The sequence below is a fragment of the Ochotona curzoniae genome, unplaced genomic scaffold, assembly GCF_017591425.1.
Source record: "Ochotona curzoniae isolate NIBS_2020 unplaced genomic scaffold, NIBS_Ocur_1.0 contig_883, whole genome shotgun sequence".
Taxonomy (NCBI): Eukaryota; Metazoa; Chordata; class Mammalia; order Lagomorpha; family Ochotonidae; genus Ochotona; species Ochotona curzoniae.
The window spans coordinates 28,397,191-28,421,433 of record NW_024466599.1 but is presented as its reverse complement, the minus strand read 5'-3'; the positions used below and the strand labels follow the sequence as shown (position 1 = coordinate 28,421,433).

General features: G+C 38.8%; 1 protein-coding gene across 20 annotated transcripts in view; it reads left to right on the top strand.

The window, feature by feature from the left end:
- Nucleotides 1–24,243, top strand: part of SLC8A1 (solute carrier family 8 member A1) — a 243,303-nt gene that overhangs the window by 205,133 nt on the left and 13,927 nt on the right. For 18 of the 20 annotated variants that reach the window (XM_040993129.1, XM_040993127.1, XM_040993128.1 and 15 more), the window contains 2 exons: nucleotides 448–547; nucleotides 19,951–20,226. In XM_040993129.1, coding sequence (XP_040849063.1) covers nucleotides 448–547; nucleotides 19,951–20,226 — 376 coding nt within the window. Of the gene's footprint in view, nucleotides 1–447; nucleotides 552–1,344; nucleotides 1,347–19,950; nucleotides 20,227–24,243 lie in introns of all 20 variants that reach the window. The other 2 variants (XM_040993145.1, XM_040993146.1) reach the window with 1 other exon arrangement.

Sequence of the window (24,243 nt, the reverse complement as noted above, 5' to 3'; positions counted from 1 at the left end):
TAATAAATAAATAAATAAATAAATAAATAAAACAAGCCTGCCATTTCCCATTGTTCAGATATGTCATGGTAATCAATGTGTACATAAATTTAGTTGCACATAATGTGTTAAAAGGAGGGCAGTAGACAAACAGTCTCAAACATTCAAGGGAATGAATGAACTTTTGCAACACCTGTTATTCGAAACAATGAGTCTATTCTTAATTGGCTACTAATCAGTAAAGGAGGGTTGTATTTAGTACTGAGAAGTTTTCATTTCAGAGTCTCTCCAACTAATGACCATGCTTGTCTGCATAATCATAACACTGTTTGATGCCCATGCAATTGTTCTGAACCTAACATTTGTTACCCTTTATATGTAATTTAGGGGTTGGATCACAAGATCTTGGGGCTCCCTGGGCCTTAAGAAACTGAGCAGTTACTATCTGATTCTTTCTTACCTTTGCAGAGTACTGTGGATAAACTCATTAAGAAGACAAACCTGGCCCTTGTGGTCGGGACAAACAGCTGGAGGGAACAGTTCATTGAAGCCATCACGGTCAGTGCTGGTGAGTACCTGTCTTGCATGCTGTACATTAAAATGTCTCAACCAGAGCCGAATTTTCCCATCGTGATGACTTGGGATATGGCAAAGCATCAAAGGGCAACCATGGTACATTTCAAAAGGAAACAAATTTATTGCATGTATACATGCATGAGACTAAATTAGATCATCTCAATGCAGTACATCTCTTCATGGATCCTTTTCTATGTTACATCTGTCTCTCTCTGGAAATAGGGACACCAAAGCTTGAAACTGATCTAATTCACTAATGGTCAATCACAAGGCTTTGTTTGGAGAAGGCCCTGAATGAAGCAGAAGGGTCAAGTGCAGGTCAGAAAGAAGGAAGGAAAAGCCTTGGTGCAAAAGGAAGGCATTAAGATGATTTACCAGAGCCAGCTGCATCATTTTATACTTTCTCTAACAATATTTAATAACTGTTTGCACTGGCTCTAGATGTGGAAATAGAAGCATACTTTGTTTCCTCCTGGACACACCAAGTGCACAGTCTTATTTAGGAATATCCTACAAAATGAAGTGTTCTCCAAACTCAAGGAGACAGCAACCAGAGAAATTTAAACACCGAGAAAAGCATCCCCTTGCGGTCCTGTCAAAACCTTGTCCACTCTCTGTATGATTGTATAAAGACAGAGGAAATCCCTTCTTGAAGATTGATGAAGGCAAGCGTATCCTGGGAGCTGTGTTGACCTTCTTGTCCATCTGCCCTGGATCCTTCTCTGTGAAGATCCCTACAGGCCCATCTTTTCATGTTGCAGCTGATAAACAAAGCTGGCATTTGCTCAGTGGTGATTCCCACATGGTACAATATGGAAACACATCACTGGCAGTTGGGTCATGACTTTGAACATAGCCCTTATTTTCCAATCTGCCATGGGATAATTTGACAGGTCCCTGAAGTACTGTAGAAGCAAGTGATTTTTCAAATGTCCTTGCTTAATTATGGGCATTACTTATAATCATGCCTTTTGATTGCATGAAGTTGCGTAAGCGGTGGGCATTTATGAACATTCAATGGTGGGTAACTTCTTTAGAGAGTGGGCTTATGGCTAATGCTGTTCTTTCATTTAAAGTTTAGCATCTGAGGCATTGACTATTCATGCTTCATGGAGAGAAGAAAACAGACAAAACTATTGATGAGACTGATATAGAACATATTAAAATAATCAAATTGTCTTAATCTTACATGGTAAGATTGAACAACAGAATTTAGTGAAGCACTCTTAATAGTTTCCAGGTTTTCCTTAGCTGCAAACAGATGAGCATTTTTATAGTCACCCTATACCGATCTCATTCATTCATTCATGTTTCTACACATCAGTTATTGTGCTTGGTGCCAGGTATATTATGGTGAATTAAACAAATACTCCTGCCCAAATAGAGCTTTTATATGCTAGTGGTGGAAACAGTAGCTAACATGAGTAAGTTGAAGTCTAAGTGTGATGGTGAGCTGGGTAGGGAGTTTAGTTTAAATCTACAGCCCTACACAAACTTCCCTCCATATTTCACTAGATGATCAAGATAGCATCAGTTCATTTTCTAGCAATGGGGTAGATTTGTGTACATTCATTCACACACTTTCTTTTGAGTACAGGGACATTGAACATTCACCACCAGTCTGCGGCAGTGGTAAAGGTCAGCCATAACAGATTTGAGTAACAATTTACTATCACCAAAACCAAAGTCAAGTATTTGGTACTGGTTTTAAGAAGTAGCCAGGGCAACAACCGTTAAGATGGTTTTTGATTTCAAAGAAACAGATTTTGATTTCTAAACACTTCATCTTTTACATTGAATTGATTCCTCTCAAAAACCCCAAGAAGTACATTCTGTATCTGAAGGAAAAGAAGCTATATCCCACAGAGGCAGCATGGGTGTAGAACGTAGCATAGAGCCAGGATTTCCCAAAACTGCTGACATATTCTGTCTGTTGCCGTTAAGGGAGAGAGCTATTCAAAAGGGGGAATAGCATTTTTCCATTCTGGCTCATGGATAGAGACTCCTTGTCCCCTCTCCAGGAGTGAGGCTGCCATCATTTCATGACAGTCCTAAGTCCAGCCCACATTCTTTTTAACATTCTTAATGAATGAAATGCAAAGCCTCCCCAGAGTCCTTATTCATCACACCATATATTGAGTTTTAGGCTTTAAATGACTACTTGGCGGTAAGACACAATTGCTTAGAAATTTGCAGGCTTCTGAATAAATTAATTTTACAATTTTTAGAGAAAATATCAGGAAGCTGACTGACAGTTTAGAGGCACTAAATGACACTGAATTACCTAATGGCTGTTTAAAAAATTCAGTGTATGTCATAATGATTACAATTAAGTGTCCAAAGAATGTTAATATTCTTAGGTCATTAAGCAGACAATAAAATTTGTAAAGCAGCATTTAATGAACACTTGTGTTGGATTTTAAGAGTTTTTGGCTAAATGGAATCAAAAGATTTGCCTTATTAAAAATACTCAATTGCTTTTAAAGGGCTCCACTGAGATTTTTTCTTTCCTAAGCAATTTTCTGTGCAAAATTAAGTCTACATATCTTGCTAAACAAAAATGATAATTTTGTAAACAGGATTTTGCTTCTCTAATTTTCAAACCAGGTAACCCTATGTCAACCTTTTCATTTCCCTGCTTTTTCTTGAATTCCATAGCTTGGACCTCCTATAAACATAATGTTTCTGCAACCTTAGGTCTTAAAGATCTAAATTTGAAAAATCAAAATGTTTGTAGGCCTCCAGAGATTAGGCAGGGATTAAATAGCCATGCCCCTGCAGTTCTTCAAAAATGCTTTCTTTATCCAGCACTGGTAGTAGGCAGCAAGTGAATGGCTGTCCAAAACTTGCAAGGCAAGGCCAGCTCCACCAGGTGCTTTCAAGATGGGTCAGCACATGCTCTTCTACATGAAGTAAGCAACCGCTGTTTGTCCACCTTGGATTTTCCCTAAGTCCCAATTCCTGCTTGCTTTTCCCCTGGGGCAGAGGGAGAATGGTGGGCTGACTTTAAGAAATCATCTGCTAGGAAGAAAAGCATTGCCTTATTACAGAAGAGGGAACGTTAGCTGCATGAAGAAAGCCAGGATGTCAGTGCCAATTCTACAAGCTCCATGGAGTGATTGTTGGGTTGGCGAAGGACCAAGTGACTGCAAGACTGCCTTTCATTCTGGGTGTCCCTGGACAGAACTTCAACCTGAGATCTCAGTTCCTTCTCATGGAAAGTGTAGATGACTCTTCTTCAGTAGCAGAATGACATTAGGATTATGACCATGTATGTTTCCATGAGGGCTGTCTGTACATGTGCCTACCAAAAGTGATTGTTGGGAGGCAGTGGAAGAGCCTATAATAAAATATAACTACATTTCATTTAAGTAGAGTTAATCCAATATAATTACTAAAATAACTAGGTGACCAAAAACACACTGACTTTTTTTTTGTTTTGTGGTATAAACATCCCACTTCACACACTTCATAAAAAGGAACACCGAGATTCAGTTAAATAATGTACCTTGACCAAGAGTCAAAGCTGATAAGAGGAAGTGCCAGGTGTGGATCAGGCCAGGTTTCTTTCCAATATGAACTCATGATTCTGTCTCTTACCTTAAAATAATCTTCATATATTATTTGACCTTTCTGACTTTTAGTTTCCTCACTGGTGTGAAATAGTTGGACGCGGCTAGCTCTAGCATCCCATCTGCTCTTTGCATTTTGGAACTCCGGCAGTGACCTTGCGAGTTCTCTGGTCTCCCTGATCTTGTTTCAGGGCACACCTGTGCTGGCAATAGAAAAGCATACTCTGCCCGTCTACCTGCCTTGCCTTAAGTAAACATGCAGTACAATACAAGCATGCGCACGAGATCTGTTCTAGAATAAAAAGGAGAGGACACAATACAGCTCCAATGAAAACCAAGTGAGAGGATGATGATGCAGAGCTATCTGCTGCATTCAACAGGAGGCCAGGCTGGAGTCTGCAGCTGACCTACCCCTCCTCACTGTACTTCACAATAAGTCTGAATCTCAGGTAAACACGTGGAGGAAAGGTCTCCTAAGCCTACCAAAGCAGTGTGGGGAATACTTTAGTTTGGGGGAAGGCTCTGACATCAGTCCTTCATTCATGCATGCTCAATGGATTAAAAAGTGCTCTATTAAACTATTTAATGAAAATAACTGTCAACGGTATCTCTATATAAAAATTCACCTGGATAATCATCAACCTAATCCTTTCCCAAAGTCCTAATGAAAATAACACTCAACAACAGGTGGTATGACAATTCTTGCTAACAGGCATACGTCTAGATCGCCTGTGTTAACTGAACATCATTACTATAAGGAAATTCTTAATTCCTTTTTCTTAATGTATTGTTCTCAGGCCCTCTGAATAGACACTTTAAACAGTTAAAATCCTTCCAGGTCAAGTTTGACATAACATCAGTGTTATGATGGAAAATAATTGAGAGAGAGGGACTGTGTTACTAAGTAAAACTTTCAGTTTGTCCTGTTTCTCATATGACCATTAAGATTATTATCTTTGGTCTAAAATCAAATGCTAAACATGAAAAAGACTCCAGTTTCAACAGACAAAATTGTGCAACTCTTTTCAAGCAAATCTGTACAAGAAATATTTATTATTGGAGCCCATATTTTATTAAGTAATGTTAGTATTTATAGTAATCTACTACCTGGCCAGTGCCTTGTATACATAGTACATATTCTATGATTGGGTTAACCACTTTTTGACCTGAGTTTACAACTGAAGAGCTCAATGCTCAGGGTGATTACATAGCTTGTTGATGGCCACATAGTTAGCAAGTTCCCATCTATAAGAGGGATTTGTATCTTTGGAGTAAAAATCCAATACATTTTCAGCTTGGCCCTGGTTATCCTCCTCACAACATCAACTCAGGCCAAGAAGGAAATATTTTAGATGAGTTAGTGTGGAACAAAACAGGTGAAGGAATGATTCTGGTAGTTTCACTTGATAGAAATTTGTAAGCCTAGGTCAGAAAGAATATCCTGATTTCTGGAAAACAAGCAGGTTCAGACACTGAGTTTCCTAGCAAGTCTAGGTTTGATTCCATTAAGAGGAACTCCCAAATTGTTTGTTACCTTGAACCTGCACTTAGATCCATTCCTAGACATGATGTCAGTTCCTCTGAAACAAAGTAAAACCAATGTCCAAGCATTTTTTTAAGCTCCTAATCTTTGCCTGTGATAATATACATTATGAAGGTAGGTTTTGCCATAGTTGGAATCACTATCATGGCTGAAAACACAGAAATAAAGGCTGAATGGCAGTTGGAATTCTAACAGGAGATGTAACAATGCTGCTGCCATCCAACCTAGGGTGCTATTCATTACAAATATATCTTTGTGATAGAGTACATCTTACATCTAACATGGATGGCAAATAGATAACTTATTTCATAAGATGTATGTTTGAATATTTGACTCCTTTGAAAAGGAGTTCAAATATCAAAAGCCATCAACTATGGAGTGGGCATTTTGTAGTGTAGGTACATGCCGGTAAAGACACACATTTCATCTCAGAGTCTGAGTTTGATACCTGGCCTTGGCTCCTAGCAACAACTCCTTAATGACACAGACCCTAGGAGGCACTAGTGATGGTATATCTAACTCAGTCCCTGCCATCCCTATGGGACACCTGCACTGAAATCCCAGCTTCCATGAGGCACAGCTCCAGCTGCAAAGTGAAGCCACTCTCTCTCTTTGTTTCTCTTAAGAATATTTTTCGAAACAGAAAGCCAATTAGTTGTATGGCTTTAGATTAGTTCTGTAACCCCACATGTGAATTGGCAGGACTGGGAAAGACAACTCAGAGAACTATCTTTGGGACCCAGAAATACTGAAAACAGGACTTAAAGATAACCTGAGTCTCCCAAAGGGCCTTCCATTTTGAGCAATAAAATATCAACTTGTTTTCTATGATGTTGCTATTTTAAAGGTACTATTCTGGCTTTGTTGAAAATGGAATATGTGTCTTGAAATACATATTAGTTAAATTATATGGCTACCATGACTTGGCAAGTATTCATTTAAATGACAGCTGATGCTCAAGACGCACTGTTGAATGATCCTAGAGATAAACTCAGACTGTCCTGTGCTTTCAGGTAGATTGTCAAAATATGCATCTTCAACTTCTTCCCACACTGAAGCAAAATTTTGTTCTGATTGTCGTGTTTGCTTTTGAAATATAACATTGGAAGATATTATTTTATCACCTGATATGCCAGTTATTTATGTTGCTTGCTATCCAGAGAGTACACAAATTCCCACTTTATTTTACAGAAATAAAACTTTTCTCAGCAAATTTTTATCCTAAGATTATAAAATTATATATAATTCAGTGGTTCCTATTTTCTCTGGCTATCTGAAATCTTAACAAAAAATATGCCTAAGTGTTCAAAATTTACTTGGTTCAGGTGTTTAAAAGCATCCCTTATTTTTATTTTATTGGATATATTTTATTCTGTTCCATCTTAAAAAATCTTGTATTCTATTACTAAGTACAGATCTAGTCAAGTCCTCCTAGAAGTTCCAATATCCAAATTTTAATGAAAGTTCAACAGCAAATTGTCTTACTCATTATTTCTCTAATATGTAACACAGTGCTTGAAAATGATACATCTTTGTTGAAAAATTAGTGAATTTGTGTGTTGAAAAATTTCCCAATACACTTTGAGAAGGTCATCAAGAAGTTCATGGAACACGTGTATAAATGAGTATGTTCATAAATTTCAAGAGTTTTTTCATTCACCCTTTTAAACTTCTCTTTTAATTTCATTTATTCCATAAACTTTTTCAAATCCCTTCACATAACTGGCATCAAAATGCCTATTTTCACTACTTCCCACTGCTGTCTGATCTAGGGAATAAATACGTGTATATACGTAAGCATGCACTCTCACACATACACCTTGACCATGCATTGAAAAGTTTGTGCACAGGTCATTGCTCTACTAAAAATCTACATACATGACTTGCATGTGTGTATATGCATCTATTTGTATACAAAGTATTTGCAAAACTAATATGCAGAGTCATTTTATAGTGTTATTTTCTGTGGTCTTTGATTATTATTATGTAGCCCATAGTCATTATTCTAATTGAAAAACAGAACAAGTGTAAGCTCTTGAAAGAAAATTGTGAGATATGCTTTGGGGCCAGCCATATTCATTAGCAAGAAATACAACTCTGTTATATGTACCATTATAAAAATGTCTGTGATGGCAAGATAAAATGTTCAATCAAGTAGCTTCAACTTCTCGTGTCAGAACCAGGCAAGCCACCTATGCAGGGGTGAGAGTATGAGGGATCTGAAGGAAAAGCAAGCATTTTCTGGCCCTCAGATATGCTATAGCTGGTATTTCTGAGAATATTGGCCTGTTGGGTTGTTTTTCTCTTCAACTGCTTACAACAAAATCTTGGGGAAAAGATTATACTGAAAGGCTGCAGACTGAATCAGCACTCTAATTTGTGAGCTTGAAGTCACGTCTCTAGTGCAGCTTTTGTCTGGAGAGGGAGCAGCTCAGTTCAGCAAACAATGTGCCATCACTGGATCCAGGAGCTCTTTTGTTGGCACTGGCTACGGCAATGAAAATACAGTTTCCGTTGTTATGTGCAAATCAATGCACAAGCTATGGGGGCATTTTCCATTCCAGGCAGAAGCCTTTCAGCATAATCCAAGGAAGTAGACACAGATGTAAACACGGCCATCCATCGCTCCCCCTTCGACACACACACACACACACACATACACCCCCCACAGGCAGAGAGGAGCTACATAAAAGTCACTTGCAGTATTAATTCTTTCTGTTCACAGCCTGTTCTCTAGATAAAAACCTTGTCCTTGCAGCTTCTGTGATGAAAAGCCACTTGCGGGAATCAGTTTCCAGACATACTCCACACCATGTGTCTCCCCTGCCTTGCCTTTGTCTGCTCTCAACAGGCAGGTGTGTTACATCCTGTGTGCTAATAGAGCATCTTAGATCAGAATTCTGCAGAATTCTGGCATAGAGATGGGAAGCACTTGGCTGGTCAGCTCTTCTTGCCTCCTCTTTTTTTGGCGATGAAGTCCAGAGAGAGAGAGAGAGAGAAAGAGAGAAAGAGAGATAGAGTATATCTTCCTGGGTCACACAGAGCTTATTTCACAACACTTAGCTCTTACAACACCATCCAGCATTGCACCCATTTTTTCTTTCCGAGTGGCAGAACAAGTGCTTTAGCTCTCAGATCTTCTGTGTCTGTCCCCTGGTGTTATCCAAAGATCAGTAAAGATTAAAATGTTCCTAACCCTACACCTGCAACATTGAGTGAATGGCCTTGCATTATTAGATGTTTCAAATTCACAGAAGCCCCCCAGCATCCTGCCTGGGATGCAGTCATGAACCCAAATATGAGATTGGACAAGAATTCTGATTCACACTAATCTAAGGACATCCTTCTTCCTTTCTCATACATGTATCTCTCAGAGACATAGTACCTTAGACCACAGGTTTATTTTTCTAGTCTTCTCGCTCTTGGACATAAGCTTGTTTCCCTGTGGCTTTTTCTGTTCTTAAGGCTTGACTCACAGGCCCTCTCAGAGAATTTTTTCAATCAGTGCTCTATTCATTGCAATATCACCTGATGTTGGCTTCATAGCCCATATCAGTACTAAAAAGTATCGTGTTTATCTATTTTACATCATTACTATCTCCCCTTGTCAGACAGGAAGTTCTATGACATAAGTGCTCTTATCTTTCTAAATGGTCAATGCTTAAAAATGTGTCAGGTACAAATTATTGGTTGCCAAAGATTGGATTGGTACTGACACAGATACTCTTTCAATCTCCATCCACTTTGAAAATTTACTGGAGAATCAGGTAAGCGTTTCATCCTGTGTGCATAGTCCAAAGATGTGGCCTGATATGCTTTTAGAGTTCAAACCTGTAAACCTAATAGCAAATAAGGAAGATGAGCTTCCTTGATGGTGGGAGAGAAAATGATTTTTCAGATGGTTTAAGGTTTTATTGCTTATTTGTTTTTTGCTTCCTCACATTTCTTTAGGCTCAGGGATGTTTTTTCTCCTCCCCTCCTCATTTCTTCTACATTATTACAATAGTATAGTCCTTCAAAATAACTCGTAAGTCCATCATTCGGACATTGTAGGCATAGGCAATGATAGAAAGTCCAGCATCCTATTGTCAAGATATGTTGAGGGTAGGCATCACAACAGCATGATGCTGGGCTATAATTTATGATATATAATTAAAAAGCTATGACAATCAGGACTGACAACAGCCACCTGCGTCAACCCACCCTCTACAGGAAGTGTTCATGGGCAATGAGAGCAAGATGAGGCTCCATTTGAACCCCACTGATGAGATCATTCTCACTGACAGGTCCAGTGTGATGTTATAACAAGAGAAGCTGCCCATATGCATGCCTGTTCAAGCCCAGATATTCAACTTCCAATCCGCCTTCATGTTAAGGCTCCTGGGAACACAGCAGAAAGTGGTTCCAATGCTTGAAAGAAACCTGGATCTGACTGCTGGCTTCAGCCTAGCCCAGCTCCCACCACTGTGGTTCTATTTCCATCTGTCTCTCTCTCTCTCCTATACCTTTCAAATCAAAATAAAAAAAAATTATTGACCTTTCCAACAGCATAGAAAAGGAAGAAAGTTTGGGCTATGCCAGTTTCCTAAAAATTCGCAGGCATGCAGCAAATTTTTGAGAAGTCCAGAAAGTATTAAACAATCATGAAGGCATCATGTTGTCAGTAAAGGTTCCTTTATGAAGCGGTGAGTGATCTTATTGGAAATCACAATGAAGAGAAGGAGATAAAAAGAAATCAGAGGAGGGATACCATGGACAACTGTGATCACGATGCAGGCCAACACTAGCACTAGAGTCTTGGAAATCCCTATGAAACTGTATCATAAATAAATTAAGAAGAAAAAAAGGTTCTTAGATTCTCAACTAGCATCAACTACAGGCAAACTTACAAAACCTATAGTCTTCTCAAATGACACTGAGTTCAGGAAAACTTCCTAAAGCAAATGGTTTTATCACTACTAAAGAGTTAACACCGTTTTTTGTTGTTGTTTTTTTTTTTTTTTTTTTTGCTCCTGAGAGACAGATGTGTGCCGTTAAAAGGGAAGAATCCCACGTCCCAAAAGGATGAGTGGAAACCATTTACAGAGGATCAGCCTCAAAATCTAAGGAAAATCAGGCCCTTAAGAAAGAGTGAAATGGAGCCAGACGTTTAGAGTCTGGAAGACTCATCCAAAATTTCAATGAGAAACATCATATAAATAGGATAGCGATTTCTGAACTACATGTTTTTATAAAGCAAAACCAAATGGGTTTATCAGAAAATGAGGGGGTTTTTGGTACAAATCACAATCTTTCTGGTGGTATCAATGGGTCAAGAAATTGTGACTGATGGAAACGAGTTTTAGATGCCATGAGCTAGTCACTTAAGTTTTGTGATCTCCCGATTCCCAAAAAGATGAAAAGTAAAAGATGAAAGGTATTCATCCAAAGGCATGACCATCAATAGTGAACTGCATCCCCCATTTAGTCACAGCAGCATTTTATGGGAAGAATTCAGGTAACCTTTATGCTCCCCTGCATATAGAATGGCAGTCTTTTGGTATACGTCTACTTCTTCTGTAAATTTCAACATTTTCCTAGGACATGTCACTGATACAATTTTGAAAATTTACAGGGTTATCACTGCCCAAAACTTTCCTCCAATACTTAACTTCCCACACTCCAGGAGGCTAATATAGACACAGCTGCTAATATTTACAAAGTATTACCAGAGCCCTCAGGCCAGTGTTAGAACCTGATGTGCCCACACTCAACCCAGTGAATCTGTACTAGCAAAAGCCCCTGCACTGCTGAGCATTGGACATACCTGTCCAACGTCTATTTCGTAATTGCTCAAATCTGCAGAAAATGCTTCTCTAGTAAGTAACCCAGATTCATGTCAATCCTATGATTAAGAAAGGATAAATACACTCGGAATTTCAATTTCAGTTATGGAGTTATTTTGAAAACAAAAAGCTTAGGGCAAAAATATGCATGACTAGTTATGTCAAACTGTAATCATTTAGGAATATTCATTTCTCACAGTGATTTTTCAGACAGGCTAACTCAGTCAACTTTTACCTTTCAATAGATTAATTTTGCTAATAATCAAACATGCATGGAGCTAGAACTCCTAGTGCATCCGTTTTTCCTGACAGTGGCTGTGTTTGCTGAGAACCATTTGTCACATTAAATGTTTTGAGTGTGTTTTGTGCTGCCTGTCCTAACAAGTACCACAGTGGCCTAATCTGCTTAGTTTTAAATCTTTATGGAAAATTGCACACAGGATTGAGAATTATTCAAAGAAGGATTTGCCTTCTTGGGTTCATTTCCAACTGTCACACATCCTCTAGCCTTACAACCGGAACAGCTTCTCCGGTCCATGGTACAGGATGGCCCTTAGCTGCCTGGAGTTTGGAAATAGGGGGAGAGACTTACAGAATCCATATGTCATCTTCTTTTCATTAACAAGCCAGTGGTTCAAATGCTAAATCTGTAGCAAGTCTGTACTCAAATTATAGACATAATAGCATTGATGTCAACTGCATCTATCTGGAGAAGTAGGATGGAAGCGAGAGACAATGGGTCTCTAGGAGTAAACTCACTGGTCTCTAGTGTGTGCATAAGCATAGTATGGTCTAGATGTGGAGTCTCCACGCTAATCAGTCTCCAGCTGGAGGGTGCAGACAGCCCAGGAAATGTAACACTAGGTTTTGTCAGCCCTTTGGTTACATGGGGCTAGACCAAGAAGACCAGAGGACCACAACAGCAGGGTCCACACCTTCCACAAGGACAACTGACCACATCAGAGGTGTTGTTAATGGCTCCAGCACACTGTGAAGAATATTGGAAGCAGGAAAGCTCTTTAAAATATAGTTATACAATTCATTGGTTTTTTTTTAATTTAAGAAAAATGTAGAAACAAAATACTGGAATTTATGTAAATATCTTTCAGCTAGGAAATGTTAATTCCTAAAATAAATCACTTTTGAAACTTATTTATATAAAGAGAACATATTTCATAGGTACAGTTCTAAGGAGATAACTAAACTTTGCTTCTCATTCCCCCTCCTTCCTTCATTTTTATACAATTTTTACAACATAATTTAAGTTTACTTTATAATTGCAGAATTATTGCACCACTAACTATAATGTTCAATAAAGAGTTGAAAGATCTGTTCCACAAACATGTAGACAGAGGCTTAAAAAAAACAGTTTTCATATACATATCTATATATTAGTATTCTTTGCTAACTATCATATCAGAAAATGCATGTTTGTTCTTTTTCAAGACTAGCTTATTTCACTAAGCATAATGGGCTCCAGTTGATCTATTTTGTTGCAAAAGACAGGGAATCATTCTTTTTGACAGCTAAGTAGTGTTCCTTTTTGTATATATATCATTTTCTTTATCCTTTCATCTATTAAGTAAAATTCTTAGTTTTACTAGGAAATTTTGCTGACATGATATTAGGGCACAGGATTTTGTTATGACAAAATTCTACATTAAAAGACAGCAATCACTTCTCTTAACAGCCCAATATGATTAGATAAGAAAGATTGTATGTTGTTATCTCCAAAACTGTGAGAAATGGAAACCATGACTTTGAACTGGCCTTGAAACAATGAGTTGTTGTTACTGGTGGTGTATGTAAGCCCAATGTACCTGATGTACCTACCAGAAGCTCCATATGTTCAGTAGCAATAGGAAATGTGTGCAGAGTGAGAAGGGTGAAAGACATTCCCTACCGCACGTGACTCAGGTGCTTCCTGAAGCTTGTGCAGCTTGAAGCACTGTATGTTTTACAAAAAGTTGGTTAGCTTAGAGAATGCTCAAGGGCCATGGTGAACCAAAGGAACTTGGATCAAGGACTGAAGATTCTATAAAATCGGTCAGCTTAAATGTCCAAAGAAGTATCATGTGGCATAGAATTGGACTTGTTCCAGATGTCCAGATGGGTAGGATCTCTGCAAGCTGAGCAACAGCCAGAGTACTCCAAGCTGGCCTGTGCGAGATCAAGAGCTCCCTGGTAACCGAGCCTGGCAGCTGTGACAGAGATCTTAAAGGAATTCACTTTCAGCAGGGCACCGAACTTGACAAGTTCAGAAACCCTGGTTTAAAAAAAAAAATCACTTGGACTGTTTTCAAATATTACACCTTTTGTTGATAAAAGCAAATACTTGCTTTATTTCTGTAATTTTGAAACTCATGGATCTAGACACCTTAGCAGAATTTTTTTTCTGAGATGAGGAAGTACATATCTAATATCTATATACATAGATGATGCATTGCTTAGAAGAAATTATCTTTCAGTACACAGCTAAAGATACTTACTGACATCTAATCTGATTCAGAGAAGATGTAAGTACTTCTCACAGACTCGGATCTATGGAAATATTTATTGGACTATTCCAAAATCATGAATATAAAGCAAATTCCTATTCAGAAATACATTTTGGAATTATTGAATTTCATGGCATAAAGAGGTGAATATGAGCTAGGAGAGCAAGGGTGACTGTTTTCTGACTAAAGGTAAGGTGCAACCACAAAAGGAAAAAGAGAAAAGACATTTTAGATCATCGTGTGATAAAAGCTGCTGGGTTTAACTAAAGTCTTATGTATTTAACCCACATGTGTCTACAGAGACACACATAGACACAACAAAGTATGAAACCACCTGGCATTAGAGTATAGTGAACTAAACTACCATTGATAATACTGACATCCCAATTCAGAGCAACAGTGTGAGCTCTGGCTACTTTGCCTGTGACTCAGCGCCCTACTGAGGCACCTGGGAAGGTAGCAGATTATGTCTCCAACGCTTAGGCCCCTATGGCCCATGTAGGAGACTAGGATGGAGTCCCTGGCTCCCAGCTTTGGCCTAGCTTAGCCCAGATTGTTACATTACTTTGGGAATTTAGGATGGAAGCAACTCCCGCCCTGTGTCACTCAACCCTTCAAATTAAAAAAAAAAAAAAATCACAGTTGAATCACAGTTTCAGTTAATATCTTAAAATGGTACGGGGTGAAATAGCTGATTTCTAAGTTTCGATATTTCTTGCAAATTGTGTAATTATCCCAGAACTTTTGAAAGCAAAAAGAAATAGGAGTAATAGGAGAATAGAACTTGAATCATAGCTGCCATATATTAACAAAAATAAATACGAGTTAAGGAAGAGAAAACCTAATGCACACGTAGGAAGAATTCAAAGTTGGCCACCTCCTCAAAATAGCAGATACACATTTCCCAAACTGCTTTCCATCTCACATATGACATGAACCATTTCCCCAAATTCTGGAGTAGAGCTATATGCAAACCCCAGGATGTTAGATTCAGAACTGACTTTAGGAAGTAGGAATGGACTAAGAACCCATTTTACCCTAGAGATTCCAATATGGTCATGACCATGAGGCTCTTCTTGTACTTCACTGTTCTGTTTCACTGTTCACTCATCCCCCGAAGGGCTTGAGACAAAGCTTGTTACTAACTGCAAAAGAATCACATCTGAACAATGTTAGAAAGCAAATATTACTGATGATATATCAACAGTGTCACATTCCTAAAAGGTATAAGCACCAGGCATTTGAATTCTCACATTCAGACTTTGAATCAGTGTGATGGATGTTTCAACTCACTTCTATTAAGCCGTATGAATAGGAAGATATTCCCTGGGCTACTAGATCAAGTCACAACTCAGCTGCTCATGAACTGTGTGATTATTTTAGAAAATCACTCCAATTCTCTGAACTTCAAGTTCTTCATTTGTACAATTGGATTAATAATGCCTATCTTATAGGGTTTTTGTAAGGATGAAATAAGATAAAAAACATGAAAGCATTTGTCTCAGTGCTTGCACTTCGTGGAGTCCCTGTCATGTTCCCTGCCTCTTTTCTTAAAGTCAAGCAGCTCAAGGGAACTGCCATGATAATGGCTTATTCAAGCAGAATATAGATCCAGTGGAGTCAGGATTCCTCCGGTTATATTGATTTGCTGTTTTCTTCTGACAAGTACAATAATGGATTATGGCATATCTGTGGAGGGGGTTACAGTATTACAGAGGACTTGGACATTTCCTCTTCCGGTCCCCACAATAGCTCTGTGACAGCTCATTTAACAGAAAAGGAACTGAGGCTCAGAAAGTTCCTGATCCCCCCCAAAAGCTATCTGAGCTAAAAGTCAACTGTAGATTTCTGATACAAGTGTCCACTATACCCAGAAGCCTTGCCTTCAGGTTCTGGAGCTTGCCTTTAATCTAAACCATTGGGAAATGTGTGTCAACAAACACCTGTTTACTTTAAAAACCGCATTATCTGCAAGTGTCAAACTGGGGGTTTCTGTTTATGGTCAATTGTGGTGATGATGCCTTAGTTTTCATTCCTTGCAGCAGGGAGCAGTTCAACTAGCATCACGTTATAATAGCTGAAGTAATGGCTTCTCCATTCTTGGCACTTTTGATGATTTGCCTGTTTTCCTAGTTATATTTAGTAACTGCAACAAGGAAGTCATTTAAAAGACTATAGGTGGGATTAATCGAATACAGCTTGTTTATTTTTCCATGAGTGGAATCCATAAAGCTGAAAAGGAGGATCCTGAGATAAGGAGAGTTTACTTGGGAGTCTATAAAAGCAAACCCACCCACCTGTTGCTTTTGTTACCATAAAGGAGGGACCTAAAAGGCTAGTGTAGCCTCCAGGCTCCCTGAGCTGGCAGTCACACAGTACCAGCAAATTATTATCATTTCTGATGTCACAAAAAGGACACTCACAGGATCTGGAAGGTAGGAAGTTATTTATTGTGATGTTTAATGCCCTAGTGCTCTTAAAAAGAACAAGATGTAAACATCGTCCAGATGGTGATACATTAACCTATTTCTTGGTCCTTCCCCTAGATGGGAAAATTGTGCACCAAGTATGACAGACTTCACTTTTAATATTTAAATGGCATCTCACCTAGAGATTAAGATGTAAAATCTGCAGTGAGACTTTTGAGAAAAGGACAAGAAGCAGTTTAGCCTCTGAAATGCTATCAAACACAGGGGCCTGTCATGCCAGGCTCACACATGAAAACATTTAAGCTTTCTGATAACGTCAGAAGCCTTCAGAAGTAAGTCCCACCCTCTACTCACTCTCTCATTTTCTCTTAAACACATACACATTTTATATGAGCAGATCATAATGTTAATTTTAGAGAGCAAGATTCAATTTTGTTATTACAAACCTACCACATAACCTTTGGACCAGGCATGTTGACTAAGCCATTGAATAATGATAGCGAAACACTAACAATTCTAAGTGGCAGAAAATAATGATAGCTAGCATAATCATTACCTTCAAATATCCACACACACTTTGGAGAGATGATCTAAGTATTTCCCTGCACATCTCTGGTGGGAAAGGTGCTACTTCCTACTTGAAGACAAATAACTACTCTGGATTATAAGTGTCATTTCTCCTGAGAAGTTTTTCTTCATTACTTTCAAAATAGAAGGCTTAGACTCCCAAAATTAAGTAAATTCATAGAATCCAAAGCAATAGAGTCCGCGTGTCTCACTCATTATAACTCAGTATTTTCCAAACATTTTAATCATATGTCCTGAGAAATTGCGGCATGTTCACAAACATAGACATTTAAAAGGATCAAATACAAAATAAATGTAAATAGATTAGTGCATTCCTTAGTACTGTTCCATTTGGAGTAAGGAGTGGAGGAGGAGAGAATAAGGGAGAGAATTGTGATCATTCTGTTCTTCCTCTCTCCTGCAAATTAGCTCTTCAGACTGCAGTTCTTACACCAAGTTTTCAGGGACCTTAGGTGTAGCAAATTAGAGAAGCAGGAAGAAAAGTAAAAAAGAAGAAATGTAATGAAACAAAAGTTAACACAAACACTGAGTGGCCCTACATTTTTAGTTGACACATAGGTTCGTGTATTTGTAACCCACAGTATCACGTTTCCATACAGGTACAGCAGGCTCAAATATCATGATGGAGTTTTCCTAAGGACTGCATTGTCAGCTTACCAGGGCTATTTCCAATAAAATGTAAAACAGTGGGAAGTTTCAACAGTACAGGTTTATTTTTTTTCACAGTTCTGGAGTCCAGAAGTCCAAGACTAAGGTGTCACTAAGTTTGATTCCCTGCTCCCTGCTAAGGTCTCATTCATTGGCCTTCAAATGCCTGTCTTTCTTGGTCCTTCCATCATCTTTCAGTTGTGTAAACACATCTCATGTTTCCCTGCTTGTCTTAAGCTCCTCTTTTCAAAGAACATCAGTCTGATTAAACTAGGCCCCACACTCAGGATTTCACTTTCTAGTTAGCACTTACATACCCTATCTCCAAACAAGGCCCCATTTGGAACTACTGAGGGTAGTGTTTCAACGTGTGAATTTACAGAAGACACACTAAAGCTATCAGTATTGATATGAAATAACACTTTCTCCATTTACACAATTGATCTTAAAAAGATGCAATACCTGTGCAATATGTACACTGGATGAGGCTGTCAACAATGCTTGCTCACTTACACATTTCAGCCAGCCAACCTGATTCAAGATCCCACCTCAGCCTCCTAAGATGAAGCATCTACTGGAGCTTTTATGGAGTGATTTACAGGAGGCTTTTCAAAGCCTCAGACAATGAGGCTGAGTACTACATAGAGTCCCAAGGCCCATTTATATGGTAACTGAGACCACATGATCAGGAGAGCAAGCCATGACCTCTTCTCTCTTCAAGACAGAGACAGGTGACAAAGGGACATGTCTCACATGTTTTGTGAAAAAGTAGTGTTCCCCCAAACCTCAAATATTTTCAAGGGCTTTTCTTGGACATGGTTGATAGCAGATGGCCTCACCATGGAGCACTTCAAGAAAAGCAAATATATGCAGTGCACATTAGCAAACGGAGATCACACAGTCAGCTAGAACATCACGAGCCCCACCTGCTGCCAGCTACACTGGCTGGAAAAGTAAAATAGATCCCTGATGACAAGGTCAAAGTGTGTGTCAACGAGTCTTTGAAGACTTCTTCATTCCAAAATGGCCACGGGATACATGATAGTTGCAATCATTTCAAGAGAAGTTGACAGTCAACACTCTCCTTTGACAGTATGTAAATTTGGATTATTCTCACATCACGGTGTAATCTGCATTTCAGATTAATATTATTTACCTCCTTGTTCCTGAAATAGCAAGGTTTGTGCCATTTGTGCATTGATACAGTGTGACAATATGTGGTGAAATTTGTGTACAAACAGCTGTGATGAAATTGTGACATAGATATGCAATACATGTATCCCTTTAACAGACACACCAGTGCCCTGGTTTAAATACGGCAGATGATACAAAACATTATAGACACAAAGATGAGTTCACAGTCAGCTAAGAAGGAAAGGAAAGGGAATTGGTGTCACGCAGAGCCATGGATCCCAACCATAAGCATGTATCATAATTCAGTAGAGGGTAAAAGGGATTGTTTTAGCCCAACTACTTGCCCTATGTTTTTGATCCAGTGGCATGAGAAGTTGTATTCCCAACACATTTTGGTACTCCTACCTCAGACAGCACACTTTGAGGACAAGTAGATGTAAAATTATGAGTTGGGGAGTTTTGAGATCTCTGGGGAAGGGATCCTAGCATTGTTTGTGTGGGAAGGGGATCAGAGAAAGATTTATAGGAAAAATGAATTTTAAAGGATGAATGAGACAGGGTATGTATAGATTTGGGCATACTGAGAACATTGAGTTCTAAAGGGACAAAAGTAGAAGAAAGTACATATGGTTGGAGGAAAATGCAAGTCATGCCACTTGGCTAGTACAAAGTTTGAGTTTGAAATAGTTACGGGAGATGAAACTTGAAAAATAGGCAAAGCCCACAGCCATGATTAAGGGCCCTGTTTGAATATTGTCCTTTAGGTGATTGTATAACCATTTATTCCCAGAAATGGACTTCATCTTGGAAAGAAATAAATCCAGAAGAACTCCATCCACTGTCACCTCTCCTCAAAAACAAGGCTTCCTTCTTGGCTTTCCAGTCTTTTGGAAGAAAATGCTATCAAGTCTTGGAAGTGACAAATCTCAAAAGAGAAAGAGAGTATTAATTGCATGTGAGCAGAATTCAGTGACACATAAGTTCTTGTGATTGACCAAGGAGCCACCTGGTTGTACCCTGACCATTAATTGGTTGACTGACTCTTAAATCTGAAACCCATCCACCTCTGATGGCCTCCTGTCACTGTGGAATGGTGCCATTGAGAAAGGGGAGATTGCAGCAATAGTCTCTGATAAAATCTTCTTTACTCCTTTCTAGGAGAAGATGACGACGATGACGAATGTGGGGAGGAGAAGCTGCCCTCCTGTTTCGATTACGTGATGCACTTTCTGACCGTGTTCTGGAAGGTCCTCTTTGCCTTCGTCCCCCCTACAGAATACTGGAATGGCTGGGCCTGTTTCATCGTCTCCATCCTCATGATTGGCCTGCTGACAGCTTTCATCGGAGACCTGGCTTCCCACTTTGGATGCACCATTGGCCTGAAAGATTCCGTGACTGCAGTGGTGTTTGTTGCACTTGGAACTTCGGTGCCAGGTAGGGACACATTCTTATATAATTCTCCCAGAAGCAGATGCTCACTTCCCTTCTTGTCCTTTTGTTTCCTACAGTTTCGAGAGCTTTTATAACGAACTAGAACTCTGAAGGGAAAGAGTCCATAAAAATAATGTCACTTGCAGAACATTGTCCTGGCACTTCTTGAGGTCAGAAAGCTGGTCAGCAGCATGATGTTGACAGGAAAACATTCCTGAGGGTATGCATGCAGAGGGCAGAAGGGTTCAATGGATAAACTTTCACATCAGCTATCTATTACAGTGAGCGCTTTCAAAACCATATCCATCTTGAAGAACACATTTCTGCCTTAAATACACTGGGCAAAGTCTGCAGGACTTCGTGAAACCTGTACTCATTTGTGTAACTGAAGTAAAGTGCTTCCTGGAGGTCTGACCCACAAATTAATACAAGTAAATAGAAGTAACCTTGATCAAGATTAGGAAAAAAGTAACCCTGGACAAGCATGAAGCAGGGTGAGGAGTCATTTTGTGGACATATCTTAAGGGATTCCTGCTATGCTGGCTCCTTTACAAGCTCTAACTATTGTATTCCCACCCACTCACCCACCACCCATCCCAGCCTAGTGGACATGTAGTGGTAATATAGTGGTAATGCCCAGAGTTGTATATTTTCAAGCTCACAGGTGACTCATACCTATCACAAGCTTTTGAGCTAACTCTGGACCTGAGTCTTAGCACTAGTTCCATCTACAAATATGCAGAGCCTAAACGCTGACCAACAAAACTCACACACTGTACCATAGCGCAGGCCAGGGAGCCTCAGAGTGGGCCTGAAGGAAATAGGGTTGAAACAGGTGTTAGCCTGCTGATGCAGCCCCCTTACTGCAACTTTAATATGAATGGTATTCTTTTTTCCTAAGACTTGCCAGAGTTGGCAACCTGGCTTTAGTTTCAGACAGAAAATAAGTAGATTTTATGTCATCGATAGTCATGTATCACTCAAAGCACAGGAATGTATTCTGAGAATTGTGTCATCAGGCCATTTCATCAGTGTATGGATACCATACTTTGTGTCCCTTCACAAAACCAGATGGCTTTGTTGTCAGTAGGCAATACAATTTGATGAGAACACCATTGTGTGTGTGCTAAATCATTAGCTGAGGTGTCACTAGGGCATAGGACAGCTTCTTTTCACTGGAAGTCACAAGGTCATCTCCATGCAGATACTTATTATCTCAGTGACTGTGGAAGTTACTTCACCTCTCTGGACCTCTTTCTTGTGTACTTAACATTCAAGATTGCGGTAAATATTGGAGAAAATGACTATGAAGTACACATGAGTTAAGCATCCAAGACAGAAGGAATTCAATAACTTAGTAATTCTTAATGCTGTCCTTTATGTTGAGGATCTGATAGGATCTGAGCAGTATAAATCTAGACACTTGAGTGACCACCAACAAAGTATTCACATGTATTCTGGTAAGCCGTACCACATGGTATTATCCAGCTGATTGGCTTTGGGGCATCCTGGGTAAGAGGTCCCATGTGGTTTTGGTACCCAGCTGAGTCCATGGATGAGCCAGGGATTTGGAGATTAACCTTGTTCTAAGGTGGGTGTCAGAGTAAAGTTTTCAAGGTTACTTTTGATCCTCTGAGGGGAGCAAGTCCTCTCAACCCAAAATTTGTACTAATAATTCTATCACTCTTGCTTAAAGAAACATGTAATTATACAGCATTCACACACACACACACACACACCTCTAAAGGAATTACACATTATGGCTGTCCACTGCTTCTATCTGAGGTTGATGTGTTTTTGGATCCACTTACCCTAAGGTTTAAGCCAATACATCAAATGGTATCAAGTTAATACATACTGTTGGCAATGGATTTAACCCCGGAGGAAGATGTGCAAATTATAAGGCAAAATTAGGTCTAGTGTGACACTTGGCCAAAATTAGCCTGCATTCCTAAAAAGACAATAGTCTTTTCTATCAAATGCACTTCATTTTCAAAATAAAAAAAATCTTCCTACTGAAGAAATCTTTGTTCCTGATTTTTTAAAATTCAAAATGCTTTGTCTAACACTGTTCTTTTTGCCAACCTTCCAAAATTCCTCAGTGTATCTCTTCCTTTAACAAATTCTTTTGAAAAGGGTAGCAGGCATATAATTGAAACTATCTTTCTGTAACAAGATATATGGGACTACAGAAAACCTTAATGTTTCCAAGAGCCACTTGTTCTACCACTTACAGTCTACCAAGAACCCAGATAGAGACATTAAGAGGTAAGAATTCGCGTTGGGAGAATGCAGCAGAGTCATTAGTTGATGAAATGGTTTCCATATTTTCAGTAAATGCTACCCATTGCAGCACAGATGACTTTGCTGTTATTGGGAGAATTCCTGTAATTTGCTACACTATTAACTTGCAGCATGCTCCCAGAGCAATATGTGTACAGGTAATCTCAGATAATTATATTCTTATAAACAGGCATTCCTCCCTCCCATACATCTGCTGTGCAAACAGAGCAAGATTGTAGATAAATGCAATGTTTCTGACTTTATTCTTCAACACTGCTAATTCGGGGCAGTGTTGTTGTTGTTGTTGTTGTTACATCCTGTGACAACTAAAAATACAACAAGTACTACAAAAATATTACAACCAAAAACAACAAAGACCAGTTGCTACAAGCAGAAGAAATTAGGAAAGCTAATCTTCTTTACTTATGGCCTATGAATAACTGGGATTGGTTCTGGAGCCATTGTTCCCTCAGCTGACATCCTGGTCCTTTTCCTTCTGCGTCGTGCCTGATGCCCTGCTTTCTCCTCCTGGGTGGCACAGAGCCTCTCTTTTGTGATACACAGTGTTCACTGCAACCTGGTAGAAAAGGACTCATAGCGGTCTTCACTGGCCTTCAACTTCTGTTGTGCCTACAAGAGCTTGAAGACTCCCCCACCATAGCCTTCCCTCACTGACACTTCAGTCCTAAGAACGGTTTAAAATTTAATAATCTAAGCTGATTCTTCAGCTTTGCCTTTGTAAGATTGTTTCCTTCTAAAGTTTAGAGTATGCTTTTGTCATTTGAAACCTATAGGAATTTTTTTCCTTCTAGAGAATTTAAGGCATGACAAGAAAGGAAAGAAAATTTTAGGGTTTTTTTTTAAGTCATTTTTGTCTTTTAAAAAGTATGCTTTAGAAATTTTATGAAAACTGGAATTAAGCCACATTAATTTTGGTGCAAAATATAAAACTCATGCATCAAAAGAATATTGTAAAACTTCAAGAGATTTCGTGTGATGAAAATATATGCATAAATTTCAAAAATTTTGAATTCATGAAAAATGAATTCATCTTTAATAGCATTAAAAAACACAAACTGCTTTCATCGAGCCTTATCAAAAGCAACCAGATTATTTGAAGATAAATGTAAACTATTTTTGAGGCCTATTCCTTTCTGACTTCTGAACCCCAGTATGAGAATCTAATGGGAAAATAGTTACCCTAGCAATTTGCTGCGATCTCTTGGTGGATTTTTAATGAGTATGCGCCAAGCGGTGTGGTGGTAAGAACTTCAGAACGGAATTTGGGACTCTAGACATCTAAGCATTATACACCATAAAGCTTTGCTCACGCCTATAAGACAGGAATGGTACAACACAGTGATTCAGAGTTGATGGAGGATTATAGTATCATGAATCTCAAATCACTTTATTAGTCATCAGTAAATGAGATCAAATGGAACTTTATGAACAGGGAACACAATTTTTAAAAATTTTTACCACAATGTTCTGCTGTTTGCTAGCTATAAGCACTGCATCTACATCATCTATTATTTTAATTAACTTTATTAAGTGAGGTGAAGTGATTTTTTCCTTCACCCAACGTTCATTTTTTGTCCCTTATATCAGTCTCCTAAAAATGCTTATTTTCTGTTTGAATCATTCTAGAAAACAATTTCTCATACTGTACAAAAATGATTGGTTATTGATGGTTTATATTTTTATTTTCCATTTCATTCCAACACTGATCAAATTTAA